The sequence below is a fragment of the Tachyglossus aculeatus genome, chromosome 19 (assembly GCF_015852505.1).
Source record: "Tachyglossus aculeatus isolate mTacAcu1 chromosome 19, mTacAcu1.pri, whole genome shotgun sequence".
Taxonomy (NCBI): domain Eukaryota; kingdom Metazoa; phylum Chordata; class Mammalia; order Monotremata; family Tachyglossidae; genus Tachyglossus; species Tachyglossus aculeatus.
This window is the reverse complement of record NC_052084.1, coordinates 21576655-21597241: the sequence shown is the minus strand read 5'-3', so window position 1 is coordinate 21597241 and position 20587 is coordinate 21576655. Positions and strand designations below refer to the sequence as shown.

The 20587-nt window shown below is 42.9% G+C and overlaps 1 protein-coding gene across 1 annotated transcript in view; it reads left to right on the top strand.

The window, feature by feature from the left end:
• The window catches only part of AMD1 (adenosylmethionine decarboxylase 1), a 33058-nt gene extending 13300 nt beyond the window's left edge, over positions 1 to 19758 (top strand). The window contains exons 2-9 of the mRNA XM_038760831.1: positions 8710 to 8796; positions 9735 to 9861; positions 11526 to 11628; positions 15704 to 15746; positions 15872 to 16016; positions 16297 to 16389; positions 16482 to 16637; positions 17482 to 19758. Coding sequence (XP_038616759.1) covers positions 8710 to 8796; positions 9735 to 9861; positions 11526 to 11628; positions 15704 to 15746; positions 15872 to 16016; positions 16297 to 16389; positions 16482 to 16637; positions 17482 to 17622 — 895 coding nt within the window. The 3' untranslated portion in view covers positions 17623 to 19758. The remainder of the gene's footprint in view (positions 1 to 8709; positions 8797 to 9734; positions 9862 to 11525; positions 11629 to 15703; positions 15747 to 15871; positions 16017 to 16296; positions 16390 to 16481; positions 16638 to 17481) is intronic.
• The last annotated feature ends 829 nt before the right edge of the window (positions 19759 to 20587 follow it).

Sequence of the window (20587 nt, the reverse complement as noted above, 5' to 3'; positions counted from 1 at the left end):
CTTTTGACTTGGGAAGTAATAACTCGAACATAGGAATTTGGTATTCAGCTCCAAAAATCTTGGATTTCCCACAGTATTCTGTCCTCCCCCATTTTGTCATGCCACATATGTTTAACAAAAAATTTTCACCAACGTGAAATTATCTGAGCCTTTCTAAGCGAAATTTCTATCATGTTTCAATTGGACACCATTTCTCATCCACTGCAAATGTTCAAATAATATGGTTCTTTGATATCCATAGGAAGAACTACTAAATTCTGGGAAGAGTATAGATTGAGTAATGTTGAGTAATCCATTCAGGCTTTAGGCAAGGTGGCAGTTTGAAAACCAGTTTTACCTGATTCCGGACTATAACATTTTTGTTTGACACTTGCAAGATGGCTCTTGAAATTTTGCCTAGATGCCAAATCTCAGTTTGGCAAAGATTTACAGGAATGCACATGTAAATACATATGAGATGTTCTGCATCATTCCAGCCTGAGTGATCACTTTCTGAAGAGTTAATGAATTCTGAAACGTTACAAAAAAGGAAAGTATAAGTTAGAGCGGATAGTTTGTTTTGTGGCTTTGAACTTGGCTTCAGAATTTTGTGACATATTTAACGGTTATAAGAAATGTGCAGCCAGTTGCAGTAATTTGCAAATGTACTAAAGTAATTTCAACCTAATGGAAAAAGAGAACGGGGCTGGGAGTCAGAGGATCTGAGTTGTAATCTTAGCTCCACCACTTGGCCTGCTGTGTGACCTTGATCAAGTCACTTAACTTCTTTCTTTTTTAAGGTATTTGATAAGGACTTAGTGTGTGCCAGGCACTGTACTAATTAAGCGCTGGATAGATACAAGGTAATCAGGTCCCTGTTCCCAAATGGGACTCACAGTCTTAATCCCCATTTTACAGCTGGGGTAACTGTGGCCCAGAGAAGTGAAATGACTTACCCAAGATCACCCCGCAGACAAGTGGTGGGGCCGCTGGGATCAGAACCGAGGTCCTTCTGATTCCCAGGCCCTTGCTCCATCCATTGGGCCACACTTCTGTGTGTCTTGATTTTCTCATCTCTAAAATAGGGATTCAGTAATTCGTCTCGCGCCTACTTAGTCAACCGTATTTGTGGAGCACTGTGTGCAGAGCATTGTATTAAGCTCTTGGGAGAGTACAGTACGACAATAAACAGGCACATTCCCGGCTCACAAAGCACTTGCAGTCTAGAGGGGGAGATAAGACATTAATATAAATAAACTATAGGTATGAATGCCAGTGCTGAGACTGTGAGCCCCAGAGGGATAGGGACTGTGTCCAACCTGATTATTTTGTATCTACCCCAGCTCTTAGAACAGTGGTTGGTACAATTACCCCGATTATTATTATTATTAAACCTCAGCATTAATCTTTCTCCAGAACTTATTCCCCTTTTAATCATTGATGTTGCTCAATCTTGGGACATCAGTTGTTTACAGTGAAGGGCTCTATGCCAGAAAGCTTTTTAGTTGCCTTTGAAAGAAGCTAGTTACTAAAGGTTTCCACTTTTCATCTTGGTTCCTCATATGCATCCTCTCAGAGCATTTTAGAAGTCTGCATCAATATCCATTATTGCTTTTTCAATCTCATGTGGAAAGAAGCAATCAAATAAGGATAACAAGTTTTAGTTTTCAGGATTTGGGGTAGGGGACAAGGGACATGTCAAATTAAATTGCAGTGAGACCTAGGAAAGCATCAAGACTGTCCAGCTCCTCTCAGGCTGTGAAGTATCACAGACTGCTTATTAAAAATACATAAAGCCTTCTGTTCTCTCGTACTTTTTCCCACAAAATGGGCCTTAGAAGATTTATATTGCCATACTGATCTAATGCACTTGTATAGGTCCGATCACGAGAATTAACCACAACTAAATCCTAGTCACTACCTGATTGCAAAAAGCATCACACCAATGAATCCTGATAATGTGTGGATATAAATAGATCTAGACCAACTCCAAAGGCATCCAGATTAGCTGCTGCCGTACGCTCTTGGCATTTCCACCCCCCACCCCGGTCCCCTCGAACAGCCAGCCAGCCACATGGCCTCCATGCCACTGAGGAGGAGCTCACCCATCCTGCCTTCCCACCACCCTGGTGTGAAAGAGAAAAATATCCACAGGACTCCGGGAAAGATTTTGCTTTCAATTTTGTGTTTTAGTGTTTCATCACTCCTGATGTGTATGTCTCCAGTCTCTTCTCCCTACTTACATAATAATAATAATGGCATTTGTTAAGCGCTTACTATGTGCAAAGCACTGTTCTAAGCCCTGGGGGATTTGGGTGATCAGGTGGTCCCACATGGGGCTCACAGTCTTAATCCCCGTTTTACAAATGCGGGAATTGAGGCTCAGAGACGTTAAGTGACTTGCCCAAGGTCACACAGCAGACATGTGGCGGAGCCGGGATTCGAACCCATGTCCTCTGGCTCCAAAGCCCGTGCTCTTTCCACTGAGCCACGCTGCTTCTCTAAGTTGCGATTGTGAGGTACAGGGATCGTATCTGATTCCCACTGGCATATTCCCTCCCAGCGATTAATTGTTGTGCCTTCCCAAGCGCTTAGTATAGTGCTCTGCACATAAGTGCTTAATAAACTTTCCATCTGACTATTAATTCTGATAGACTGCGACTGAACATAATTTTGCAGCTTGCAAACAAAACCAAGTTACGTAGAACCCAGAGACTAATAACTAAAATATGCTCTTATCAGACACATTATGCAAAAAAACAATCACTGGCAGAATTCTGAGAATCTACCATCTTGCATTGTCATAAAACAGTAATACCGTAAGGATCCTGCAGTTCTGTGCAGTGGTTCATCTTTCAGAGAAAGCTAATGTTGCACACAGCTTCATGCTGTTAGGCATTAGAACATTTTTTGTTCTTGGAAAAAGAAAAGTGGGCCAGATTATATTTGTAGAAAATAAGAGTGGAATAGCCTTTTGAGTTGATATATATGACAGTGATTTGTATCTCTCAAGGCACCCCAGTATACAGAATTCCCTTCCAAAAATTGACCAAAGTACACAGTATAGTTTTAATATCAGCTGACTTCTTTAAAAAAAAAAAAAACCTTCCCCTTCCCAGTTTGCCATTACTCTTTATAGTTTACATCATCACCCTTCCTGCTTAAACTCTGTAACTTTAGTCTCCTAATTCATTGACGCAGAAAATAAAACATCCGAAGGAAGGGGTGCTATATGAATTCCTAGGAAGTGGAGCCAGCAGTACGATCATCTCAAAATTGGCGTGCTGTACTTCCAGTTTCTGCCTCCCTCTCTAATTTCCCTTTAATTCTCAAGTGAACCAACATTTCCTAAGTTTATCCACTGTCAAAAAAATATCCTCCGACCTCTCCGAACAGGGCTAGGGTTGTTATAGGCCAACAGCTCAGTTAAAATTATTTAATTAACTTGCCTGCGGATAATTTTGCATAGGACCTAATTAATCACTTGGTAATGCTGGGCAGTGTTAATGGGTTGGGGATCGCTCAAGGAGGTGATTCTTCATTTTGAATGGTTGCCCACTCCATTCCCTTATCTTCTAACCCACTGAGGTCGGTGTTTACCCTTTTAGGACCCTGGCAGCTTTGACCTCCTCTGTGTTGTGGAAGCAGGACGTGACATAACATCCAGGGTTCTCCCCTTCCCCACACAGAATGGGAAGTTTTCCAGATACTAGGGACTGTAGTTAAAGATACTGGGCAACTTGGTCCTTTCCTCAGTGTCCCCTGCTTGGTGGGAAATGAATCTGGTACTGAGTGGTTAGTGTTTAAATAGCACTGTACTAAGCACTTGGGGAGAGTACAGTACACCAGTTGATAGATACGACGTGTTCCTTTCCCCAAACGACTTTACAGTCTTGAAGATCAATCATTAAATATTCGGTTATATTGAAGCACTCTTTCTCTCATCTCCCCTGCCCCCCCAGCCCAAGCCAAAAAATAAGTCATTTCTAAGTGATTTCCTTGCTCCTGACCTCCCATAAAGGACGTCTGGACATTTTAGACTGTGAGCCCACTGTTGGGTAGGGACTGTCTCTATATATTGCCAATTTGCACTTCCCAAGCACTTAGTACAGTGCTCTGCACACAGTAAGCGCTCAATAAATACGATTGATGATGATGATGATGATGATTCAGCATCTATGCAGTTTTTGTGAATATTGGATATGCAGAATTACGTCAGTTTGGTAAGCAACATTATGTGGACCCATTGTGGTAGGTAGGAACTCATGTGGACTGAGAATGGTGTTAGAGTAATTCTTTCCCTCATGCTTAGTTCAGTGCTCTGCAAAACTGAATGCTTAACAAGTGCAGTTAATAAATTAATCAAGCTCTAGAATCTGTTGGAAGTGTTTGCGATGCAATACATTCTTTCTCAGTTCCATCCTTCATCTCAAGGTATAAGCACAACAGATAGCCTAATGGATCCTTTAACACAGTACAATGTAAATATGATGTCATCTCATCAAGACCCCTTTTGCATATGAAATAACATCTACTCTGTGCCTACAAGTCTAAACCATGACAGCTCATCAGCCTTATCAGTGCAGCAGAGGGACCACCCGATGGTTGTATGGATCACGGTGACCATGCACGGAGCTGGATGCTGGACTGACCAGTGTCTGGTTCATGGGCAATGGTATTTATGGTTCATTTAAGCGAGACACCTGTTCCCTAGCCCACCCTCAAAGAGTTAACAGTGAGTTTATGACCATACAACCACCATATTGAAAAGTGGCTCCCAAAAGTGATAGGGTCGCCTGGGGTTAGACTCTTGGAGAATGAAGGCCCCTGACGCAAGGAGCTCCACGGCAAACAGATCGACCTTGTTGGAACACAGAACCTTAACCTGTAAGCTTCAAAGTGGGTGTTTTAGTGCAGTATTGTTTGCCAGGCAACTGTCAAGGCACTGGACACATGGCGAGTCAGTCACCCAACACTGATTTGATGAAAGTGACTCAGGGAGGCACCCCATAAGAACATAACAAACCATGCATCACTTTGCAAAACATCATGGTCCTGACCTGCAGTCTTGCAGAAGTCTACATGGCGACTAAGAACATAACAAACCATGCATCACTTTGCAAAACATCATGGTCCTGACCTGCAGTCTTGCAGAAATCTACATGGCAACTAACAAATCAAGTTCTGGGATCTGGCAGGGTGCCAAAAGTTCCATGGCCGTATTAAATCAAGTGCCAGTAAACGTTTCCAAAGAGGCTATGTGGTTCTCCTCAAATTTTTCTAGACTGTAAGCTTTTTGTGGTCAGGAAATACGTCCACCAGTTGTTAGATGGTAAGTGCTCATTAAATACCATTTATTGATGGCAGTTCCCTCATTACCAAGGTGGGAATCCTGCACCAATGTCAATAACATTTAGATACTCCACTGTGAAAGCTAAGCAGCACACTGCATTGCTTTCGGGATTCTGGCCAGAGACCTTCTCACCTGGCTAACAAGAGAACTGATGATTGCGTTTTTCCAGGATTCGTTAGGTGGTTTCAGCTCTTGATATGGCACAGTATGAGTAGCCTGAGAGAAGACCCAGGGCCAATCAATCAAATTTACTGAGTATTTACTGTGTGCAAAGCACTGTGGAAGGCAGGTGGGTGACTGCTCTTGGATCTGTGACCAGAATTAGCTTGGCATGGGCAGGAAATGCGTCTACCAGTTGTTGGATTGTAGTCTCCCGAGTACTGTGCGCTCTGCACATACAGTAGGCACTCAATAAATACAGTTGAATGTCCCCTGCCCTTGACGAGCTTGCGTCTAGAATTTGATGGGATCAGGCCACACGGCACATCTGCTTCTTTAACCCTAAGGTCCTTTTGCTGGCAAATAAACCTTACTGTATCACTGCTGTACCGTTTTCTTATCAGCGGTATTTCTTGAGTGCTTATCGTGGGCAAAACACTGTATTAAGCACTTGGGAGAGCACAGTACAGTAGAGTTGGCAGTTGCAGATAACTTAAGATGGTTAGTGTATTAAACTTTTTTTCCCCACTTTGGACTGATGGGAGCCGTTAAGGCTAGAAGTAGTATTACTGAAATGTAGTTCTATTCTTTCACAGTAAGATACAGGCTTTCTTGTCGGTAAGCTCTCTCAGAATTCAGCTTTATTAAGAAATCATCATCAATTGTATTTATTGAGTGTTTACTGTGTGCAGAGCACTGTACTAAGCACTTGGGAAGTACAAATTGGCAACATATAGAGACAGTCCCTACCCAACAGTGGGCTCACAGTCTAAAAGGGGGAGACAGAGAACAAAACCAAACATACTAACAAAATAAAATAAATAGAATAGATATGTACAAGTTAAATAGAGTAGTAAATATGTACAAACATATATACATATATACAGGTGCTGTGGGGAAGGGAAGGAGGTAAGATGAGGGGGACGAGGGGGAGAGGAAGGAAGGGGCTCAGTCTGGTAAGGCCTCCTGGAGGAGGTGAGCTCTCAGTAGGGCCTTGAAGGGAGGAAGAAATGAAAGAGTAAAGAAGGAACTCGTGTTTTGTTTTTTTGTAAGATTTTGAAAGTTACAGGACATGAGAAAGTAGTATGGAAAATTGTGAAGTAAAAAGATGATTTTTTACCCAAGTGCCTTCAATCCATAAAATATTGACTCCTTATGCCCACTTAGTGTATTTAGGGCATGAACCCACTCACCCTCACACTGTTTGGAAATAGGTGGGTGTGAGATTGGCCGGAACTTGTTCTGACCACATGCTGTTTAAATAAGTGAATAATCACCTCTATTAAATAAGTGAATTTACTTTTTATAGAATGACTAAGGCTTAGCAAGTAGATTTTTTTTCCCCCAAATATGTCCTGGCAATGCTTGTAGCGTCAGACGGTCTTTCTCCATATTTTTATAAGGTATAGTACTAGTATGGTAATTAGAATCGTGTGTGATTTATCCTGCAAGCTCCCAACTAGCCAGTAGTAGTCTGCACAGCTCCACAGTGAGATAATACACGCAGCGGTTCCAACGTGAAAAGACACAGCATGGGGAAAGTTACCGCAGCAGTCAGCACCATGAAATTTGAAAAGGCCCCCGGATTTGATGGCATACAGGGTAAAATCTGCAAGCCTGGAAAGCAAACCTCTACTGAAACACTTAAGCAAGCATCAAGAAGTGCTACAGGATTGCTACGGGGCCACCATCACCACCTTCAAGGAGAAAGATGAGATCCAGTAGTGGCAGCTGTCTGGGCAATTCATTATCCTCCACTGCCCTAACCGTTAAAAGAAAGAGTCCAATGAACACTTCCAGAATTGTAATGTAGCACCAGACCATAGCTTGACATAGTGGTTATGATCCCTGCTGCCTGACAAATACGGGAAAAGTGCAGAGAACAGCATGAAAGAGTAAAGAAGGAACTCGTGTTTTGTTTTTTTGTAAGATTTTGAAAGTTACAGGACATGAGAAAGTAGCATGGAAAATTGTGAAGTAAAGGGATGATTTTTACCCAAGTGCCTTCAATCCATAAAATATTGACTCCATATTGCATTTGACTGACTGCCCTGAAAAGTTCTCGGACGTTCTTAGCTTCCTCTCTGAAGGTGTGGCTGGTAAGGTCAGAGCCAAAAGCACCCTCTCTGATCCATTCCCTTCTGTACTATTTATTCTACGTAGGTCCGTTGGCAGGTGAGCAGCAGGGCATGGTGACCAGAAGAGCAGTTTGGACTCTGGCTGCAGTGGAGCTTTGAGAATCCATTAGCCATCAACCTTCCCGATATTCTAAAAGTTGGAATGGCTTCACTGCAGCTTCCTGGCTGGAGCAGGGCCCTGTAAACTCTTACAAAAATTCACTTACATTGCAGGTGCATCCACTTCTTTGAAAATGGAGCACAGAACACCTTAATCCGAAGATTTTAGACTTGGGGATGGAGAAACCACAGCTACTCCATCTGTTTAGGCATCTTGCGACAGCGCAGGGGATCGTCCAAGTGCAGTACAGTCTGTCCTCTTAGAGGGCCCTCATAATTGACACCAGCAACATCCATTTCTAAATTAAATGGCCCACCCTGTTGAATATCATCATCAATCGTATTTATTGAGCGGTTACTATGTGCAGAGCACTGTACTAAGCACTTGGGAAGTACAAATTGGCAACATATAGAGACAGTCCCTACCCAACAGTGGGCTCACAGTCTAAAAGGGGAAGACAGAGACCAAAACCAAACATACGAACAAAATAAAATATCTCATATGGTGATCTGTTTTGTGGTCTTCATCGCCAAATTTGACAAAGCTTCTGTTGAGATCCATTCATTGTTGATTGCTAGCCCACTGGGGGAAGGATTTACTTAGCCGTAGCCGTTGGCCGGCATATCAGGACAGGTTGGTTATAATGTGTGGGCATAAAGCATTAACAAATATAGGTTGTAACTTGGGGTAGGCCTGTATTCACTTAAGTTTGTGGGCGCTAGGTTCTTGGTAATGATGGTTCTCTGGCTAATTTAGAGACTAAATACATGTACCTTACCTCTGTAAAGAAAGATGGGTATAAGGAAAGATTCCAGGGGCCTTTGAGGTTTCTCCCCCAGGCTCCTCAATGACTCCCATTGCTTGTTTTTCCACTTGTGCTCCCATTAATAACTCTGCTTTCAGAATTTGCACTTCAGCTCTTGTGGCAGAAGTCTTGGGGAAATCTGGACTAATCTGCTAACTTTTTTAATTTTTTATAGGTTTGAGTGGGACAAACTTTTGGAGAATGTGCATTGTTTGATCATAAGTGTGACAAAAACTGACAAGCAGGAAGCTTATGTACTCAGGTAAGATGAACTGGAGGAGGTTTGGTTCAAAGACATAAATTGCTTTACCATTTCACGTCCACTACAGTATATATTGCAAATCGGTCACTTACGTATATCAGTTTTGAAAGTTAGCACAAAGGATGCACTAAATTATACAAATACACCTGCCCTACCTCCCAAGTCTCCCCCAAACTCACCCAGCGGCAAACATTTATTTTTAGTAGTTTTAAGCAGTTAGCCTCCAAAAAGCCAGCCCCATGTTGGCAGTGTGTCGATGAAGCCAGTTCCTGTTCTGTCCTTTCTCAGGTGATGGAATAATGTGATTTTTCTTTTTCCCCCACCTAAAATGATCATGGAAAAGATCAGTCCCCTGCTGTCTGTAAAAACCCTTTTAAAAATGCTTGGGTTTCTAGGTTAAATTGATGAACAAGTTTCAGTTCCCTTTGTGACTTTGCCTTAGCCCCACAGAGAAAGTTGGAGAGTTGCTGTGATTCTGAGAGTGTTTTGGAAGGAGGTTGGGAGGGAGGGTTGGAGGTAGTGGGTGTACTCACCTCAATTGTAAAGTAGCCTGATGCTGTTTCTACAGTAGTAGGCTTTCTTTTGCCTCTTTCAGATGCTATTTTCTTTTACATTAGTTGCAGAGGTGAGAACTGGCCTGAATTCCTATCAAATGACATGCATAATGTTGGGGTTTCTTATAGTTACTATACTTACTGTAACTCTTAGGGTACTGGTATTTCACTGTAGAGAACAGTAAATCGATATCAATCTGCCTTTGCCACGTCTCATTTTATAAATTGGTAGCATTGTGTTTATATCTTTAAAGAATTATCTACTCTTAATGGAGAACCAATTCGATTAATTACCCGTATTCAGAGTTATATGAGCAGATCTGCATATGAGATGGGTTGCTTTTACTAAACATTAAGACCTGTTCTGTGTTTCTTTTTCTACAGTGAGAGTAGCATGTTTGTCTCCAAGAGACGTTTCATTTTGAAGACATGTGGTACCACCCTCTTACTGCAAGCACTGGTTCCCCTGTTGGAGCTTGCTAGGGAGTACAGTGGGTTTGACTCAATTCAGGTAAATGTGCTGATAATATTAATTGCTCTTTCTAACTATTGTTTTATGAATGTTTGCTGTGGTGGTGGTAACAGTGGTAGCACTGGAGCATCCAACTGGTACAGTGCCCTGCATTGCACACCTGAAGTTCAGAATAATGAAGTGACATATTCCTTGCCCACACGGAGCTCACACTTCAAGGGAGGATAGTATTTTTGTTACTTTGACATCAGAACGCTAAACATGCTATGCAGATCTCAGGCCTCAGTCCTGTAGTGAGCTTTAGTTCTAAATCTGATTAGGTAAACAGCATGAAGCCATAAGGAGAGGTACTCAGATGGAGTCTTAGCTTATTGCTCAGAATTAGCAAATATTTGGGAGGGAGTTGAGGACTTGAGTTAGAATTGAGGGAAAAGTGGGGGAGAGGATAAAACAGATGTAAAGAAGATGGCCTTAATTGTGGAAATGCAATGGAAAAAGAAGAAATCGACGTGTTAGCCTTCCCAAGGCATTACAGCAAATCATCCTCTGTTCTTCCTAAATTGAATCAGTTTCTAAAGCACGTGCGGGGATCTCTTCAAACTAGACAGTAATACAGGCTGGCTTGGACTCAGATGATAATAATAATTATGATACTTAAGTGCTTACAATGTGCTAAGCACTAGGGTAGATTCAAGTTAATCAGGTTGGACACAGTCCTTGCCCCACATGGGACTCCCATTCTTAGTCCCCATTTTACAGATGAGGGAACTGAGGCACAGCGACTTGCCCGAGGTCCCACAGCAGACATGCGGCAGAGCCAGGATTAGAACCCAGATCTTTCTGACTCCAGGCCCATGCTCTATCCACTAGGCCATGCTGCTTCTGTTGAGTGTGGTTATGCCTATTTGATTTTTTTCCTTAGGTCCTTGTTTCAGTGGGGTAGGGACTGGAACGGATGAGTAGCAAATCTCAAGCTTCCACTGCATCATCTTGGGGCCAGCAGGGATTGAGGGTGTTGTGTGCAGCAGGACCACCCGCCTCGGGCACAGTTCAAATCGGGTGGGGCGGTGAGAGGAAAAAGCCTGGTTGCTTGGACTTTGTCCAAAAATGGGTTTTCAGCTATTAGTTGGACTGGGGTTGGGCCATCGTGATCATTGGTATGTTTTTTTAAGTGCCTGCTGTGGATAAAACACTATAGGGAACATATAATAGGTGTAATTATGGTCCCTGCCCTCAAAGAGTTTACAGTCTAATAGGCCAAAGTCAGGATTTTTTTTAATGGCAGTTAAGCACTCTTTTTTAATGGTGTGCTATTGTACTAAGCACTGGGTTAAATACAAGAGAAACAGGTTGAACACAGTCCGTGGCCCATATAGGACTCACAGTCTTAATCCCCATTTTGCACGTGAGGTAACTGAGGCACAGAGAATAAAATGACTTGCTCAAGGTCACATGGCAGGTGAGTGGATTAGAGCCCTCTGACTCCAAGGGCCTCTAACTCCCAGGCTGCCTCTTTCCACCAGGCCGTGATGCTTCCCCAAAATGGAAAAAGTGTCCTAGTGTTACAGACCAGTCTAAATGGATGAACAGAACTATCTTGCTCTTTGGTGAAAAGGTTTAATCCCAGGAAAATATGTTTCCAAAAGAAATGTTAAGGGGTTTTAACTAAATTGGATGCTTCTTTTTTTTTTTTTTTTTTTTAGAGCTTCTTTTATTCTCGTAAGAATTTCATGAAGCCTTCCCACCAGGAGTACCCCCACAGGAATTTCCAGGAAGAAGTAGAATTCCTCAATGAAATTTTCCCAAGTAAGTTGGGCTAAATGGTTCTAACATGCAGGCAATTTGCCTGTAGCGTGGGACTTTGGTTCTGGGAGGGCCTCTGCTAATGATGCATCCTGTCAGCTTCTTATCATCATCATCAATCGTATTTATTGAGCGCTTACTATGTGCAGAGCACTGTACTAAGCGCTTGGGAAGTACAAATTGGCAACATATAGAGACAGTCCCTACTGAAGAAAAATTGAGGCGATGGTGAGTGGTCGTACTTATTCAGATTTTTTCTTATGTGTGCACGAGTTCCCTATTCCTGTTGCTGGATAGATGCGATTTTTCAGAAGGTTTCCTAAAATTCCCCAACAGGATCCCATCCAGATTGTATAGTAAAAAGAGGCATTGCGGAAACTCACTTTTTGCCTTGTTTTTAAACTGAATATGGAACTGTCTTTAGTAAATGGAGCCTCTTAACTATACTCGTTCAGTCGTATTTATTGAGCGCTTACTGTGTGCAGAGCACTGTACTGAGCGCTTGGAAAGTACAATTCAGCAACAAATACAGACAGTCCCTACCCGACAACGGGCGCTCAGTCTTGAGACGGAGACAGAACCAGGCGAGGAGAGGGATATAGGGTGGTGGGACCCGAGGCCTGGGCTGCCTCCCTTTCGCTCCTCGCGGGGGCCGCGCTAGGCCGGTCCCGGGGAGCACGGGCCGAGGCGGTGCGGTGTTGTCCTCCCCAGCTGCCACCAGATGTGGATTGTGCGTGGCCACCGAGGGCCCCTCGGGGATCACCGATGCAACCCCACCATCCGGCCTGGGACCGTGCCCATCCGTGCCCACCCCTGCCACTCCAGGAGAGAGACCGGACCGGCCCTGGCAGGTGGACAGCACGAGACTGTGAGCCCACTGTTGGGTAGGGACTGTCTCTATATGTTGCCAACTTGTACTTCCCAAGCGCTTAGTACAGTGCTCTGCACACAGTAAGCGCTCAATAAATACGATTGATGATGACGATGGAGGCCGGGCGGGGCTGGGGGAGCCTGTAGAGCCGGGAGCCAGGACTCCGGACTATTTATATAAAATGATGTGCCTCATAGACGTGTTCATTTTAATAATGATGATGGCATTTGTTAAGCGCTTCCTGTGTGTGAAGCACTTTTCTTAAGCGCTGGGGGTGATACAAGATGATCAGTTCGCCCCATGTGGGGCTCACCGTCTCCATCCCCATTTGACAGATGCGGTAACTGAGGCTCAGAGAAGTGAAGTGACTTGCCCAAGGTCACCCAGCAGATGTGGCGGAGCTGGGATTAGAACCCATGACCTCTTGACTCCGAAGCCCGTGCTCTTGCTGCAGAGCCACGCTGCTTCTCATATCAGTCATCTGTTGATATTCTGAGCCCTTCACCATTTTCATTTCATATTTTTCTTTTGTGTTCACAAGGCAGGAATTTTAGGGGTGGATGAGGATTGGGAGGGGCTGGGCTATGAAGAGCAATAGTTATTTTTAGCCCTCATTAGAAACTCCGGTTTGTCGGGGACTTACCTTGAGCCGGTCAGGGGTTCACCTCAAACTGCGGAAATGGTTGCCCCAGTGGAGTGGGTAACTCTATTCAAGCCCGTTTTAGGATATGATTATGTTAAGTTATAATCAATGTACCAGCAGTCTGTGTTTTCTTGCATATGTCAAGACTTACTGACTTTTAGAGGAGGAAAGCAAATAACATGCGAAAGAAGTCCATGCTGTAATAAAGAAGGCAAAACCAGAGGAGATAAATGGGTTTAGTGGAGTGGTTGAAACCTGAAAAGACTTTGTGAGAAATATAAAAATCCAGCCTTTTCCCTTTTCTTTCTCCTTGTTGGAACTGTTAATTTCTCATGACTCCTATCGTGTTATTCTCCTGCTCCAGCTTTAAAACAGTACACGTGTTTTCTCTCCTCTTAGCCTTCCTCCCTTCCTTCCCTGCAGCTAACACAGCTACAGTTACAAAAGGGTGATGGAGCAATGGGTATCGTGTTCGTATATATGGAGAGAGAGAGAGAACGAGAACATGCACAAGCATACAATATACCTTCTTGGGTACTTTTCTGCCATCACTGCACTGCACTCTTTTCCTACATAAAGGCACAAAACTTTGTGCCATCATAGCAAACACTGGGCAAGTCAGCAGGGACAACTTTTGGCTTTCAAACTGGGAAGCCGTAATAAAAGAAAATATGTCTTTGTTATTCTGTTAACGGCTGATATGACTTAGAAGGAAAAGAATTTGTATTTTTCAGTTGATACGGAATGACTTCTTTCAATACTGAGTCCACATCCACTAATATGGAAGTGGTTTAAAAATGTTGAGATCACCTGAACTTTTTTCCTGTTTCTTTTTCTATTTATGGTCATTTCTGCTGTACTGCAGTGGTTCTGTTCTTGAGGAACCTCCATGTTACAGGGGAATTTGTGTTTTAACAACCCCTGATTAGAAGCAGCATGGCTCAATGGAAAGCGCACGGGCTCGGGAGTCAGAGGTCTTGGGTTCCAATCCCACTCCGCCACTTGTCAGCTGTGACTTTGGACAAGGCACCTAACTTCTCTGTGCCTCAGTTCCCTCATCTGTAAAATGGGGATTTTAACAAATACCACCATCATCATCATTATCAAATAAGAATGAATGTGGTGGGTGTTAAATGGCTCAAAGATGGCTATTTTATTATTATTTATTCCAAATTCATTAACAATATGCTGTCACCACCTGTTAATTTACTGAATTTAAACACTAAAGTTGTGAAAACTTACTCTACAATAAGGCTGAGACAAAGCCTTGGACACAGTAGCGTCATTCTTGGGTTGACACTTCATGCTTGAAGCTAACCACTTCTACCCCACACCAGATCTCTGTATACTAATTTGTGGATTATTTTATATCCATGTTTGTGGGAGAGCATGCCGTAATACAGCCATCATGACGTAGTAAAAATCCTTGTAGGAGCAGAAGTGGCCACTTAGTTTCAAGGATCTTTTGTGTTGTAGCTGTTCCTCTCTTCCTTAGATGAAAGTGTGTTAGCGGGGCCAAGGCTAAGATCATCTTATTTGTTAGGGCTTGGCTGGGCCTCACCGGACTTCTGATGAGGCGAGCTCTTCTTGGCACCTCTGACTCAATTGGTGGTATTCATTAAGTAGCTTTACTAAGCACTTGGGACTGGGCAACAGACGCAACACACACACACACGCATCCTTTTTTCCTCAGACCTCCCAACCTAGTGGGACAGGCAAAAATGATCAACAAAAGGGGAGCAGAAAGACCTAACAAAGTATGCCAAAAGGAAATTAGCAGAAATAATTGGATATCCAAATGAGAATCCAAATATCAGTGGTTCTAAAGTGTACCTCCCAGACAATTTCGGTGGAGCCAGTAGCAGGAATAAAGTGCTTGTGTGGGGGTAGAGCACTGTACTAAGCGCCAGGAGAAAATACACAGGTTCCCTCTGTTCCTCAAGGGGCTCACAATCTTGGACTTTAAGTGAGGAGAAGGGATAGGAGGCAGAAGTGGTGAAGCATCAAAACAGCACAAATCAATCAATCAGTCGTATTTATTGAGCACTTACTGTGTGCAGAGCGCTGTACTAAGCGCTTGGGAAGTACAAGTTGGCAACATATAGAGACGGTCCCTACCCAACAGTGGGCTCACAGTCTAGAAATGCGCATATACAGATGCTGCTCTTTGCGACTTGAGGGAGTTGGAGTTTGAGGCTGTCTTGACAGCAAATAGGGAGGCCGAGGAGGTAGGCAAGCTAGAGAACTTGGAATTAAGCGCTTAGTACGGTGCTCTGCACACAGTAAGCGCTCAGTAAATACAACTGAATGAATGAACTGCAGGAAGGGCCCTAGGTGGGCTGGCAAAGGATTCCGACGGAGAGCCACTCTACGCAGATATTCTTTGGGAACCCAGATTTAATTTCAGATCTAATTTCTAATTTTTAATTCCTTCACGATCGGATAACCAGCTCCGTGACCGTCTGGTGCCCGCTTCTGTAGCAGGTATCAGGCAAATCCAACGTGATACTTAATGGAATTGGATCTGTTTATACTCAGCCTTCAACTCTTTTCCTTTTCAACAGATGGAGCAGCATATTGTATGGGGCGTATGAATTCTGATTGCTGGTAAGATCATCACCCCCTCCCCCCTTACTTATGTCAGATTTACTTTTGCTTAAGATTAATTTATTGTGCACCTAGTAGGTGCCTTTATGTCCTGTCGGTCAATTGAAATTTGGGTTTTCTTACAGGTACTTGTACACTCTGGATTTCCCAGAGAGTCGAGTGATTAATCAGCCAGATCAGACACTGGAAATTCTGATGAGTGAGCTTGAGCCAGCAGTTATGGACCAGTTCTACATGAAAGATGGTGTTACTGCAAATGATGTCACTCGTGTAAGTAATTTAGGGATTTGAATTTGGAATTTAACTCTGGACGGTTAGCTCGTTCGGGGTGGGCAGGGAATGTGACTGCCAATCCTGCTGAACTGTATTCTCCCATGTGCTTAGTAGAGTGCTCTGTACAGTTAGTGCTCAATAAATGCCATTGAAAGAACATTTCTTTTCACTTGGTGCTGACATGACCTCTCTACCTGGGACTGTATGTAATATAGAAATAGGAACTATTTATAGAGATCCTTTCATGTGTGTGCATTTGACGGTTTTTTTTTTGCAGGTGAGTGGAATTCGTGACCTGATACCAGGTTCTGTCATTGATGCTACAATGTTCAATCCTTGTGGCTATTCAATGAATGGGATGAAATCGGATGTAAGTAGCTCATTCTCGGTCAGACGGTGTGCGTGTGCAACCTAAATGCCTGAGTATGTCCAGTGATTAAAATCGATTTTTTTTTCTCTCAGGGAACTTATTGGACTATTCACATCACTCCAGAACCAGAGTTTTCTTATGTTAGCTTTGAAACTAACATAGGCCAAACCTCCTACGATGATCTAATCAGGAAAGTCGTGGAAGTCTTCAAGCCAGGAAAATTTGTGACCACCCTCTTTGTAAATCAGGTAACTTAATTTGTCAGGCTGAAATACTTTTAATAAGGTGGAAGATGCCGTCGGCTGTATTCCGAAAGCTACTGGGTAGTGTCATTCCAGAGTCATTCTGGGGGTTTTTCCAAGTAAAGGTTAAACTTAAAAATCTGTTGCGAAATGTAGCAAGAGCCATCTCTCTAAGATGTACTTCCCTGAGTTTGCACCCCAGAGCCTGGATCCCTAAGTGTACGAAGTCTTTCCCTGGATGAGTAAAGGGCATTCATTCATTTAGTCATTTATTGAGCGCTTACTGTGTGCAGGGCACTTTACTAAGCGCTTGGAAATAAAGCAATAAAGAGAGACGATCCCGGCCCACAGCGGGCTCACAATCTAGAGAGGGGGGCAGGCACATACCAATACAAGTAAATAGTCATCAATATAAGTAAATATAATTATAGATATATACATGTATAAGTGCTGTGGGGCGGGGAGCAAGTCGTGGTGAAGGGATGGGGAGCTGAGGAAAAAGTAGGGGTTAGTCTGGGAAGGTTTCTGGGAGGAGGTGAGCCTTTGGGAGGGCTTTGAAGGGGGGGAAGTGATTGGTGGATTTAAGGAGGGAGGGCATTCCAGGCCTGGGGTAGGATGTGGGCCAGGAGTCGGCGGTGAGAAAGAGTGCTTACCTGCCAGATCTGCTACCCTGGTTGTCTCATATTCCCCGTGAGATCTCATGGCCGTACAGAAGTCTACCTCTATGCTGCTCTCCGACTCACTGCAGGGGTTTAGAGGAAAGTGTAAGTTAAAGTGATGTATTTGAAAGCCATGATGTGTTATTGATAAATTAACTGGTGTGTCTTTTTTTTTTTTTTTTGGTCCCCAGAGCTCTAAATGTCGCACAGTGTTTTCTTCTGCCCAAAAGATTGAAGGGTTTAAACGTCTTGACCGCCAGATTGCTCAATTCAATGATTACAACTTCGTTTTTACCAGTTTTGCTAAGAATCAGCAGCAACAGCAGAGTTGATTAAGAAAAATGAAGAAAAAACGCAAAAAGAGAACACATATAGAAGGTGGTGGCTGCTTTCTAGATAATGAAACAGGGGGCCATGCTTTCCACACCCACCACCTTGTAGTTGGGGAAATCCCTAGATGTAATCATAGTATAATCATTTTGAATTGTATGCATTATTATATCAAGGAGTTAGATATCTTGCATGAATGCTCTCTTCTGTGTTTAGGTATTCTATGCCACTCTTGCTGTGAAATTGAAGTGCATGTAGAAAAAAACTTTTACCGTTTGAGACTTTACAACACTTGTAAAAACGATTCGGTTAGGATTATGTGCAGTGTAGTTTTTCTCCAGGTGTCGCCAAAAATTCCCCACAGACAAGGCTTTCGTCCTCATTAGATGTTGGCCTCAGCCTACTCATCTGGGACTGTTCTGTTAAATTGCCAGACTATTTTTAATGTGCTGTAACCCTCCAATATCTAGAATACATTTCTTTTTCACCGATTCAAACGCAAAACTAATTTCTAGTTCTCACACACTGAATCGTACGTCTTGGACTTGAGGTGGTGTGAAACTTTCCTCTCAAAAGATGTCTCTCGAAGCAGTTAATGGACTACGACAGCTGATTGTGCTTTCTTTTAAGGAGTAGAACATTACTTTTCTCCTTGCATCTGTAATAGTCATTTAAGGTTACTGATTTTTTTTATCTAAAAGTAAAGCAATACCCTGTTTCACTATGGGTGGACACTTGCCTGTCACTTCTGAAAACCTGGGTTTGAATTTTAGTTTAGGTCAAGCGAGTTTTGTGCAACCTGCAGAGTCACAATTCAGTCTGGTGCCAGTGAGGATAGGTCAAGATTGCGGCACAGTTGCAGAGCTCCGTGTTGGTACGTGTGAAACTTCCACCATTCCGTTCCGCATGACTCAACTATAACCAGTGCCACTAAATCTCCACAGACTAATTTAACTAAAATTATTTTTTGAAAAAAATTGCCTTTAAGAAGGGAGACCTTAGCAAAAAAAAAAAAGGGCGGTGGAATTTACTTAGATGAGCCAGTCAGCTTGGATCATTCACCAAAACCTCTCCATTAGCCATTTCTTCGTGTAAACAATATACTGTAATCCGGTACGACCGTGACTTCATCTTTATTGTCCCAAGCGGAATCAATGCCTTTTTATCTTGTGACTGAAAGTCCTGTGAGCTTGTGGTGCATGTGACTGTTACGATGTGTGCTGATGGTGACTTCATCTGTTTTCCCTCTTAACGTGGTGATTCCTTTAACCATGATTTGGTGGCATCAAGTGAACGACTGCATTACATGAGAAAGAAGCGTCTGGATTATCTAGACAGGGAGGCAGAATGCTGTTCATGGACATAAGGCATGTAATTTGAACAGAGGCACTCAATGGGTATGGACTGATAGCGCAGGCTTTCAAGAGTTGGCATATTTTCAGCTGCTTGCAGATACAGTACTGCGAGATGTGTAGCAGCTGAGACCGCCAAAGTAAACTTCAATTGAATATTTTCCTCTTGTCCTCTCAATATTGTTTTTGACTATTTCTGGACTGATGCAATGGTGTTTTGCTCCTTCCGTATTTATAAACGAAACACCCTTTTTCGGTGTTTCTAAACTTAAAATCTGCTTGGTGAGCGATCAAGTGGTTGGAACACTGTTTTGCCTTTTTTTAAGCATGTTGGTGGTGGAAGGCTTCATTTGAAGAAACTTTCTACCAGCCTGATCAATCTGCTTTTGTAACCTGTGATATGGCACCTCTACCTGTCGGTGTCTTGACGTTTTTTGAGGACCAATACTTCCAGGCGGATTTTGTTCTTGAACAGTGTCCCAAGAGATTTGCTACTTTTTTTGTTGTTGGCTTGAGGTCTGGTTAAAAGACTAAAGATCCCTTTCTGAGTTTAAGTTGAAAAGTGCACAAATTTACATTAAGTATGGAAACATAAGCATCTGATAGAAAAATGAAAGCTGTTGGATATTAATCTAAATAAATCTAGTATGATCAGAAGAGGGGAAGTTTGGGTGTCATAATTTCTCCCTTCATGGTGTTGGACTTAATCAAAATGTATTTTAAGATATCTGTACCACAAAACCTAACGCTTCAATAAAAGTTTGCTTAATTCATTGTCGAGTGACATTCAGAGACTTGGTTTTCATTGACACGTGTCCATTCCAGGGTGTTTGGTGACTGAAGGACAGAGCTCCAGAATTTACGTTGGGGCCCAGTTCTCTTCCCCGCTAACAGGGCAAACAGCGCTGTCCGGGAAATAATTTCTATAAATTATGGCCGTTTCTATTCCTCAACTCTCTGCCCTCATTTGGAATGGTGATTCATCTGGGGCTGGTGGAAACGGGAAGAGGTGTGCAAACGTTCAGCGTTCCAGCTTACAGAACAAATTAAACAAATGTTTTTGTCTTCTAACTAGAACGTGCTTTTGAAGTGGCCTGTCCTAGCTGTGTGGGTATAGATAGGCAAGTGGGTGAAACATGCCACAGAACGCAGTGGCCTGTGAAAGTTGGAAGCTTGTCAGTAATTGTTAGTAATTTAGAAGAAATCACGTTTTGGAAACCACCTTTCCCAAATCCGCTTGCCAAGCACCTCCTTAAAACCTTAGAATTGTTTTTACTATTTAACCTCAGGTCCATCAGAGTACTCGACACATTTCATTTGAAATGTTTTCTTTCACTTGTTTATATTAAACCGCAACTGTAGAAAGTTGAATCTACCTATGAGGGAGAATTTCCTCTAATACTGTGTTTATTTAAGCAGGGATCAGGACCTCTTAGAATCCGAGGGACTGGAACGTCTCACATTTTCCCAAACAACTGTTGTTAGGGGATTTGGACCAGGAAGAGTTTATGCTTCACCACTAAGCCCCTGATCACTTCGCAGTTTGTTGTCTGATCTATGATTTTTCTAAAGCTGATTTTGGCCCACTTCAAAAAAACTGAGCAGGATCTAATCC